This window comes from Lolium perenne, chromosome 2 (genome assembly GCF_019359855.2).
Source record: "Lolium perenne isolate Kyuss_39 chromosome 2, Kyuss_2.0, whole genome shotgun sequence".
NCBI classification, from domain to species: Eukaryota; Viridiplantae; Streptophyta; class Magnoliopsida; order Poales; family Poaceae; genus Lolium; species Lolium perenne.
This window is the reverse complement of record NC_067245.2, coordinates 54,185,912-54,197,422: the sequence shown is the minus strand read 5'-3', so window position 1 is coordinate 54,197,422 and position 11,511 is coordinate 54,185,912. Positions and strand designations below refer to the sequence as shown.

Sequence of the window (11,511 nt, the reverse complement as noted above, 5' to 3'; positions counted from 1 at the left end):
ACAGCGCCAGCTTATAAGGGATGACGTGGACCCAGGAGAGGGCAGGAAAATCAGCTAGTGGGGGACTCCTATCTATAAAAAGATAAGTAGTTGTGTATGTAATCCTGTGGATACGAAACACGTATGCATAATAATTCTAGCAAAAACATTAAAGTGACGCTAGTCTGGAGATATATGATCTCAATAAAATATCGTACATGCTGCTTGATCCTAGTAGTAGTATGCACATAAGCATTCATGCTTGGTCGTCGATCTTATGTCGCTTCATCAAGGAGGTTGAGGGGTCAAGGACGTGTCCTGCGAACATGATTGCACCAGACAACTTCTCCATCACAAAGAAGGCAAATGGATGATCAGCGACGAAGTCTACAAACACAGGCACAGACTTCTGTATAGGACGCCCACGCATCCCCAAAGAGGTAGCAGCGGTTGCCTCAGTGCCTTCCTCGTTCATCTCGATGATAGCCCTATGCGATATTTCCTCCAGCGATAGGCTGATTCCATGGCCGTTATCTTCAACCATGTCAGAGAAGTCGGCCTTCTCGAGCCGGAAAGCCTCGTTGATTCCTAGGTCCCGGAGAACGCCGTTCAAGCTAGCGGAGAAGTCGAGCTTGAAATTGGGTAGACGGAACTCACCGACCCTGACGGTCTCGGTCGGCAGGTGCTTGCCTACAAAGTCAGGGTCACGGCTGATCCTGTCAGTCAGCTGCGCCAGACCGTCGCGGGCGTCGGGGAGGAAGACGCACATGGAGTAGATCCCCCGCGGCTGAGGCCAGTCTTCCTGGTAGTGGAGCTGTGTAATATCCCAGGTTTAGAGGCAATAAAATGAGAGAACACCAAAGTGTGCATTGCATTCATGCATAGAAATCCGGGGAATTTTCGCGCTTTCAAATAAAACTTACTACAGTAACTGAAGTTTCACTTGACTTGCTGGAACTGAAGTAGATCATCAGGTCAAGCGCTATAAACTTCACTGTGATCTTTGCTAAAACCTTGTTTTGGATAGAGATGATTTGATCTATGGGCTAGATCAAATAGAAGTAGCTTTATAACAAACAACACCTTAAGTAAGGATCAACTACAAGATCTTATAAAGGATCTCAACATGTCATTCCTTACAACAACACATGAATAATTATTCAATCCTAAATCAAAGAACACAATTAGTTAAAACACTATTCTATACTTATCTTATCCATGTCTTCTACTAAATAAATGTTCCTACCATGAGTCACATGGTATATCTTTTCAACTACAATACTTGAACCAAGTCAAGAACACTCATATTCATTCTTCATTAAACCTTGACCATTCCAACCTTGTTTCTCAACTCATATCATTAAACCTAGAGAAAGGAGAGAAGCATTCATATGCTTATTCTATCCATTGAATAGAACCTAGATTACTATTTAAACCTTATCCAATTGAGGTACTTGTTGATACTAACCAATGATACAAGAAATATAAGTCAAGTAATAAACCCTACCTATTCAGTAGAGCTCAACCTAGCTAAAGAGGTATACTCAAGTATATGGACTAATACTTGATCTTGGAGAGAGAACCATAATTCACCAATGAAGTGCTATGAGACCAATACTTTGATCATTACAAATTGGGTGATGATCACAAACCCTAAGAACCTAAGTGAGTGTGTTGAGAGAAGTATTAAAGAAGAGAGATTAGTGAGGAATAAGTGGATCATGTCTAATGCATGATCTTACTTTATAAATTGAGATGATAAGTTAAACCTACATATGTGAGGTATAGATCTCATTCTTCTCATAAATAATAAGTAACTCATTAGTAGTTAACCAAACCAATACTCATGCCTTGTACAGAGTAGTATTGATATGGTATCTAAACCTTGCCTATCCAAACACTTGAGACAAACATAGCATTGTCTTGATACAATAATTCTACCTAAGTGAGGAGGATAACCCTAGCCACTAGAACATGATCAAAGCTTATACCATATTTTAATCCTAGTTGTGTATCACATTGGTGATCACTACTTAAAACCTAGGCCATATTTGAATTCCAATCCAAGCATCACTTTGGATTATAAATATAACCCTGCCATGCCTCATGCCTATTTAATACTTCAAATAGTGAAGTATTCCCAAAACCATAAACCTTGTCATGTGGAACCAATCTACATAAAATAATATGTCCTAACTTGTGTATCATGGATCACAAGTAATAAATCAAGCCATATATATCTAAGACCTAAATGTCATTTGGTGAGTAGAATGAAACCAATACCCTATTCCACTTTGCTATCCAAATTCTTTGTTTAGTGAACCAAATGAAATAGTATTCAGATAAGTAGTTGAGTTAATCATGAAGAATTTAGGATTCATTTTAAATAGTTCAAACAAGAGTTTGTTAAGCAAGAGTAATGGATATAGAGTTGATCCAACCATTTTGTTAAACCATTAGAAACAAATCTCCACATAAAATCATGAACCAATTCCATACCTTTTTCCATTTGTTAAACCCTAGTCATACCTAAATTATATGTGAATAATCAATATGGTTAAGAATTTACAAAATAGAATATGTTCACCATGCACATGTTCTACATTCCAAATCATTTAAACAGATTTGATTTATAAAGATAAAAGCAATTGAGTTGAACTCTAAAATTCATATCTATTTGCATTTTTAACTTGTGCCTCCAAACAACACAAATTTAATCAAATACTAAATGTTTATTTAAACACCAAAATGATACAGTAAGCATTATTATCAAGTTATGTTGATATCCAAATAATTTTGAACCTACAAAACAAAGCAGAAATCAAATTTGAATTCAAACCAGAAAATAGAAAACAAAACAGAATTCAAAACAGAAATTTAAAAGAGAATGGAGGGAAACTCACCTGGCAGGTCATCGCAGCCCAACACCCATCTCCGCAGCAGCCCAAAGACTCGGCCCAGGAGCAGTCTAGCCCAAACCAAATTCGTTTCGGTTGCTTTAATATTCGTGCGAAGAGAAAAGCTTCGTTCTTCTTCTTCCCCGACGACGACAGCGCGATGGAGAAGCCTCGCCACATCCTCAACGAAGATAAGGACGCCGCTGGACGCCATTCGCCATACCAGAGGCCAATACAAGGATCTCACGTCTGTCTCATCCTCATTGCGTCCAGATTCGTGTCCGTTTATAGTGCCCACACCGCCGCAGTATCTCCGCCGTTGCTGACGGTGGGATGACGAACTCGCCCTCCTCAAGCCGTATAAAAACGCCTCAAGCACCGCACGGAAACCCTGTTTCATCCTTCCCCTCTTAATCGACCGCAGCTTCTCTCCATCCTCCACAAACCACTGAAGCATCTCTCCGGCGTCGAGGAAGAACTCGACGGTAGAAGCCACCCCCGGGCTAACCAAGCAGTCCTGGTGATGCGCATCATCACCAGAAGCATCCTGGAGGAGTACAACATCAAGCGGAGTGAGGAGGAGGGAGAATTTTGGCGTTCCCTTTCTCTCGGGTTCGCCGGAAAACGCTGGATTGCCATCGTCTCCGACCATCTCAAGCTTCGCCGAGGGTCTCATCATCTTCCTGGTGAGCTTGCGCATCTTCTGAACCCATTAGTCCTCCCTAGCATCGCCTGTAGCTTCGTTTCGAGGTTTGGCCGGAGTGCGCCGCCGCAGCACATGGTTGCCGGCGATGCTCCGGCGAGTTTCTCGGAAAACCACCACCACCAGATGGTTCCCCATCGTCTCCTGGTCCGAACTATACAAGTCGCATGTCCGCGGAGGCCATGTATTGGCGGCGCCGCCCTCGTCTGGTCGCCGGCGTCGAGCCGACGGCGAGAGGGGTGTGTCCACCGCCATGTCAGAAACTTTGACTGGTCTTCTGCCCGCGTGGCAGTTGACTGGTCAAAGGACCCCACTCGTCAGTGTCTGTAGCTAGGTATGAACCGGTACGTTTAGCTTTTTGTTTAATTACAAATTCCAGAAAACCACTGAAACTTTGAAAAATCATAGAAAATTCATTTCAACTCAGAAAAATGCAAATAATATATCAAAATGCTCACAAAAATAAACTCTACTCAAATAAAATATAAAACAAAAATGTGTGTCAAAATAAAAATTCACTTATTTTTAACCTTATTAATTATGCCATTTCAATTATTTAAAATACAATTTGAATTCAATAAATTGTTAAGTGTAAAAATTAAATTTTAACTATTCAGTAACTAAGTAAAATGTTAGGATTAAATTTATTTATCATATTTGCATTAACTTAATTATTAGTGGTAATTCATAAACCCTAATTTGCAAATTACTATTTTCTATTTTCTTTAAATAGTAATAACTCAAGAAAATATTATAAGCCAATATTATTTTGGTAAATCAAAACTTATATACTTAAACATTCTTAAGTTAACAAATTAAATATTTTAAAACCTAATTAAACCCTGATTCTTAATTATAACCTAAATAGGAGTTGCTCTAATTATTAAATCTTGTGAAAATTAATAAAATATCAAACCATTACTAATGTTGTTTCAAAGTAATTAGTAACCACACCTATATTGCCAAATCATCATTTTAGGAGTTGTACCATAATTTAGAAACCCTAGTTTCAATTTGAGTAAGACCTTGATCCCATTATTTCATGTGATCATTCCACCTTAGAACCAACTCTAAAACCCTAGATATGTGTCACATATGATCATGTGAGATTTACTTGACATATAGAACCCTAATAAGCAACAATTGAATACATTCTTATGATCCACTAGCATAAAACCAAGTCACATGCGATTATCATTTCATGTCCCTATTCTTAATTAAAACCTATATGATCCACTAGTGCCATCTAGGCATAAACCCTAACTTGTTAATTGAATTAGTACCATTGATCCCTATTACTATATACCATACCATTAGGATCAACCTCAAACATCATGATTTAATAGAACCATAATTATTGTAACAACCCAAAAATCTCAAAACAAACAAAATGAATTTCCCTAGTTCCAAATTTTGGAACCAACAAAAACTTTTATTAAAATGAGATTGATACATATAGATCTTGTTCAAATCTTGTGTTTTGCCATGATGAGTGTTATTATGCTTATGTGCTAAACCCTAAAACCCCAAAGTGATCAAGTGAAGATCACCAACCCAATAAAACAAAAGAGAAAGAAATCAAATAAGAAAAACCTTAAACCCTAACCTTCTCCAAAAATCCTTTGGATCCTTTTTTTTGAGAAACCAAAATAAAATAAAAGACATATGGGGGCATATAACCCCAATAGGTAAATCTTGAACCCTACCTTTATTAATTATGCTAAATGGTGGTGAACCATTGTGAACCCCACTAAACCCTAAACCTCACCCCTCTTTTCACCACTACTAGTTAAAATGAAATAAAAAGAAATTAAATAAGAAAAAGGTATATGTGCCTATGGCTATTTTTATAAAACTTTACCCTAAGCCTTTCTACTTTGCTTAGAGGTTTGGAAAACCTTCATACACCTTACCTAGTACCTACCAAACCAATTCCAAGTGGTTTCCAAAGAAAATAAAAAGAAACTAAAAATGCCATAGAGGCCTATGTGAGAAAAGTGCAAATTTGTGAATTTGAGAAGATTGACCCTAGGACTTGTTGTGAATGGTGGGATAACTTCCATATGCCATTTCAACACTCAACAACATCAAATGGGCCAAGAACACTCAAATCAAAAATCAAATGCAACCTATGCATAGAGGCATATGAGACACATAGCCATTTCACCAAACTTGGACCTATGGCTTTAAACCTTGACCAAATGATGGGAAACCATCTCTCAACCTATTATAACCCTAAATTGACCCTAACCCATATCCAAGTGAAGCAAGGGGAATAATTTACAAAAATAATAAAATTTAACCCATCACCTCTTATGTGTTATGGCCAATTTTGCAAATCTTTGATCAAGACCTTTTGAAATGGATTCAATGGTTTGAAAATGTTTCTAAACTAATAAGAATCACATTTGAGTCAACAAAAGTCAACTCAAATGGGGAGAAATCAAATAGGGAGAAAATCCCCAAAATTCACTCACATACATTTAGCCATTTTTTGCAAATCTTCAAGCAAGGCCACCATGGCTTGATCTATTGGTTGTAAAACTCTTTTATATGATAAACAAACACAATTGCATCAAAGAAACAAGAATCCAATCAAAGGAAATCTCAAATTCAATTCACATATGATAATGGTCATATGTCACTTTTATTTTTTCTTCACCACTTTGCACCCCTGGTTTGGACTTTTCCTAAACCAAACTTGACCAACTCTCTCCATGTCATCCAAGACCATGTCAAGGTCAACAACTTCCATGTTGACCATCCCTGCTGAAGTTGACCAGGTTGACCAGTAGAGAATTGCCAAGTGGAGACTTTGAAATAAAGAGAAGATCATCTCACTTTTGCCATTTTGCAATTCTTTTCCAAATTGAACCCCACCACCACCATTCCATCTCTATGAATATATGATTGAGACCCACCAAAGGAATTTCAAAATTTTGAAAACTTTTCTCTTTCGGCCATTTTTACAAACACCTTGTGGGCAGCCCCTATGTTTGTGCCCATGCTGCATTTTTGCTTGGACCAAGTCCACCTCTGCCCTTGCCTGCTGCTCTGGAGCATCCCTGCACCTCCCCTCTACCTCACCATCCACTTGCCTGCACTTGCTTTGGACAATCTTGACCAGAACTAGACCATGCCGGCCCTCTTGTCACTCCCCATGCCAAATCCCTCTCTGGTCAATTCTACCATGCCCACCCATGTCCTGGAGGCTCTCCACGTCCCACTGGACTCGCTCGTGTCAGCCCTTGCTCGAGGAAACGTCACCACCGGCCAGGAACTGACGTGACCAGACGCGCCCAGAGACGCCCACGCGCGACAGGACGTGCATGGTGACGCCCCGGAGCGCGCCAGTACACCTCCTCGCCTCGTCGCCTCAGACCACCTCACGACTTCTCCTTTCACCCACCTGCTCCTCTCGACACCAGCAGCCGCCCAGACATCGCCATTGGCTCGCCAGAGCCCTGTCACCGTCGCCAAGGACGACGACCATCCGCCACGGGCACAGGAACGCGAGGACGGTGACGATCGCCACAGACCCCCATTTCCCGCGCCATCAAGTCCCACGCACTCGCCAGGAAGTCGCCGACCCCTCTGCATCATCGCCAGTGCCCAGAAACCACCGTAACGCCATCGTCATCGACGACCTGCTCCGCACCCCTCGGCCTCGACCGCCAGCTATAAAAGGAGGGCGCCCCTGCCTCAATATTCCACACCATCTCGCTCCCCTATCTCTCCTTGCTCTCCTTGCACCTCTTCCCCTGCACATTAGCCACCACGCCGCCCCAATTTCACCACCAGAGCTCGCCGGAGACGCGGAAGACGAAGCCGTCGAATTCGTCCACCTCAGGAGCCGCCACGACCCTCCCTCGACTCGCCGACGTCGCCTCGGTCGTTTGCCCGCCTCGCCGACCCCGCTAGACGCCGGTAACCTTCCTCCCCGGACCCTCCTGGCCGCCGGCTAGGGTTAGAGCTCGTCGGAGCTCGTCCCCGACGAGGATGAACCCTGGACCGTAGATCTCTCTTTTAATCCGACGGCTCCTTTCTCACGTACCGGTTCGGTGTTTTAAAACAGGCTGACAGCTGGGGCCCGCGCTGTCAGTCGGCCCGTCGCGTGCGTGGCGCGCTAGTTGGGCCAGCCCAGTCAGTTAACCCCGCTGCAGCCCATTAGTCTTTCCCGCCAGCCCACGCAGTTTGAATTCAAATTTTCCAGTAGAATTAATTTTGCAATCTGATGCTAGTTTCAAAATTTAATAGATCCAAATCTACTGAGCCAAATTCAACAAATTTTATATATTTAGAAAGCTCATGAAAGGCCCCATCCAACCACACTGGATTCAAATCAAAATATGTTGTAGAATTACAGTGAGAAAATAAACAAGACAGGGACTTTTCTGCCTTAGAATAATTATTAAAAATCAACCCTTTTGAATTTTGAGGTGTTTCAAACTCTCATAATTCACTTTTCGAATACTCTATTTGATTATGTAAAAATATGATATATGTTCTATAAATGATCATGGGTTAGAATCAAATAATGGCTATGTAGCCATTACTAGCCCATTTAAATTAGTTTCCAAATTTAAGATTTCAAATCTATGAGGTATAGCACCTCATTTAAATCATCTTTTCAAGTTGTATGAAGTAATGTGATGACCCTTGTTGCTTGGTCCCATTTTGCTCACTTAAGAGTATTAAATGTTTGCCATAGTAGCTTTGAAATTGTTCCAACAAATTATTAAAACTTATGGGAGTGTTTCTCTCATTTTAAATATTGTCTTGAACAATTCAAAATGAGGTAGAGACTCTGGTCATTTAGGTCTCATATGAATTGTTGATGATATTAAATCTTTACCATGTTAGGATTAAAAGGTATGAGGTGTTCACCTCATTTAAATCATTTTCTCAAATGATAAGTGTGAAGAGGTTGACTTTGGTCAACCTAGGTCACATATTGTTCATGAGAGAAATTAAATCTTAATAAGATAATGAGAGGAAGTTATATCTCTGATTAATTAAAAGTAACATTCAAGATTAGAATGTGAGGAAATTATTTCTCCTAAATAAGAAAACAACACATTTACCCACTTAATAGTAATGAGTGGTGCTAGTTTACTTGTGTGAATTATATGAAGTGCTTCACTTCATTTAAATCTTGTCCCAAGTATTTTCATATGAAGTTTGAACCCCTGGTCAAATACTCTCACATGAAATACTTGGAGATTTAAATCATAATAGGCACTATTAAATGGTATGAGGTATCCCTACCTCATTTAAATCATTTTCTCAAATGATGATGATGAATGGTTGACTTAGGTCAACCTAAATTCATGTATGATGGTTTGAGGAATTAAATCTTAAAGAAGATTCAATGAGAGGAAATTATTCCTCAAGAACTATATGGAAACTATCATTTACATATAAAATGAGAAGAAATTATTCTTCCTCAAAGCAAGACCACCAATGCACCAAATTGTATTAATTGTGTGAATAGAATAGTTTGTGTGAATATATGTGATGTTTGGAATAGCCAATGAATTGTTTGGTGATTGTATCCTCGTATTCGTATTTTAGACGCTAGTACCGAGGAGTATCAAGAGGAGGAGGAGATCTACTTCCAAGGAGAAGAAGACCACTTTGATCACCTCAACAACCAAGGCAAGCTAACCTTCTTGCATGCTATCACCAATGCAAGCTGGACTAATGCAAGTTATATTGTTGCAAGCTAATATTCTTGCAAGATAATACTCTTGCCAAGTGCAAAGCTCTACAAGAGCAAGGCACCCTTACATTTTTTTTTTACCTTATGTTCCTGATCCTACTTCCCAGTTTTACTTTACGAGCTTTATTTACTTTTGTTTTATCAAAGTACTTTTTGATTCATGATTCACTTGGTTAGTATTGGATTAGTACAAGAGTATCAAAGTTAGCCTAGAAGCAAAGCAAAATACTTAGCACCCCTCATACATAGATGCTAGTGCTAAATTAAAAGTGACTACTCTAGTTGGGAACTTGTGAAATGAAATGACTTTGAAAACCTTGGAATGATGAGTCATTCTATTGAAAGATTTTGAAGGTGAATATGACTGGTGAATGACTTGGTGAATTTTACCAAAACTGATGGTTGGGTTCGGATGCGATACCATTCCAATTTTACAAGTACCCCCACAATACCTGAAATGGGTAAGGCTTAACTAGAAGTTTATGTATCTTAGTATGGGTTCCCTCTAAACAAGCGTCATCGGGGTTATGCCAAGGGCTGCCTCCAACCAAATATGAAATGATGTGATATGACGTGAATATGAGGTGAATGTCCGGCCCAAGCCCCGTGCAGTTCCCAGGCTGACAGTTGGTCTTCACTGGGAGGCCAAGCTCATGGGGAGAGGTGCCTATACTAGAGTATGTAAATGAAAGGTTAGGATTGGTAGTTCGCGTACTGCGTACGATAAATCAGGGCCAGTTACCCCTGACGAGCTATTGCAATTGTTGTGGCACAAGTGTACAACCTCTGCAGAGTTAAACCTATTCGAATAGCCGCGTCCTCGGTTATGGACAGTTGGAAAGGCCATACTGTTCCGTCATCAGAACTTTCTGAAAAATATGAATGGTGACTTGTGATTTGAATTGAAAGGTGACTTTGACTTTGAATCACAACTGAGTTGTGGGAATGACACTAATGTTCCCACTTGAGTTAGTTAAGCTAATGAAGAGGCTTTGTTTATTAAAGTGTTTATGAAATAAAACTGGCTTTCTGCAAATGAAACTAGAGCTTAGCATCCCCTTCTATAGTTGATAGTACTTACCTTAGTATTAGTTTGCGAGTACTTTAAAGTACTCATGGCTTTGTCCCTGGCTATTCAAATGGCCAGACTATGAAGAGGAGTACCAGAACCCGGACGAAGGACAGCAGGACGTCTACGACAACTAGGATCACTCCTGACGTCAACAGTTGCCTGTGGAATAGATGGACTACTACTACGCTACTTCGCTTCCGCTATGTGTTTTGTAATTGATCAATAGATCAACTAGTATTGTAATGAGACTGGATCATGAGATCCTTTGTTGTAAGACAATTATGCGTTGTAATGAATGATGTGTTGTGATATTAATCTATTATGTCTCGCAAAAACAATATTCCTGGGATTGCGATGAATGGCATAATAGGCATCTGGACTTAAAAATCCGGGTGTTGACAATTATGAACCCTAGTATCAACTTTGTGTAAGAATTCACAACACATGTTCCTATTCTACTAAACCCTACTTAGGAAATGATAAGTCATTTAGTTTAGAAGCCATTAGATAGTACTTAATGAAGAAATTGTGAAACCATAGTAAGCCCTAATAGCTAATTTATAGAACCATCTTGATAACCATCCGTTGATATGATACCATAATCAACCATCATAATAAACCTGCTAATACTTGCTATATAGAAACCCAATCAACTTAAGAACCCAACTAGTTCCTAATAGTGAACTAAATGAATCCAATAGTAAACCCTAGAAAGCCATAACACCTATGTATAGTAGTTCATGTTCTTATTTAACCTGTTCTTCAAAAGTTATTCTTTTGAAGTACAACTGTTAATCAAACCTTAGAAGCCTAATCCTTCTTTGAAATACTAAATATTTCTTAAACAACATGTTCTTCAAAAGTTATTCTTTTGAAGTATAGTATAAGTAATCATCAACCATGATCTGTAGCACTTAAAATTGACAACTGTTCTTTACATACTATTCCATCACTATTCTTATGTGTATGATTGTTATTATGTCTTATACCACTTGGTTATGATACTAATATAACCAAACCCTAATAAGAACCTTGTTTGAGAACCATTCTAAAGGTGCAACCAACTCTAAAGAAATCTTTACGACTCATACATCCTAAATCATCGAGGTTAGATTACGCTCGGGATGATTGCATCTCA

General features: G+C 39.6%; 1 protein-coding gene across 1 annotated transcript in view; it reads right to left on the bottom strand.

Annotated features, from left to right (window-relative positions):
* Positions 1–235: 235 nt before the first annotated feature.
* The window catches only part of LOC127328582 (putative serpin-Z5), a 79,239-nt gene continuing 67,963 nt past the window's right edge, over positions 236–11,511 (bottom strand). Inside the window, exon 5 of the mRNA XM_051355175.2 lies at positions 236–766. Within this exon, the coding sequence (XP_051211135.1) occupies positions 236–766 (531 nt within the window). The remainder of the gene's footprint in view (positions 767–11,511) is intronic.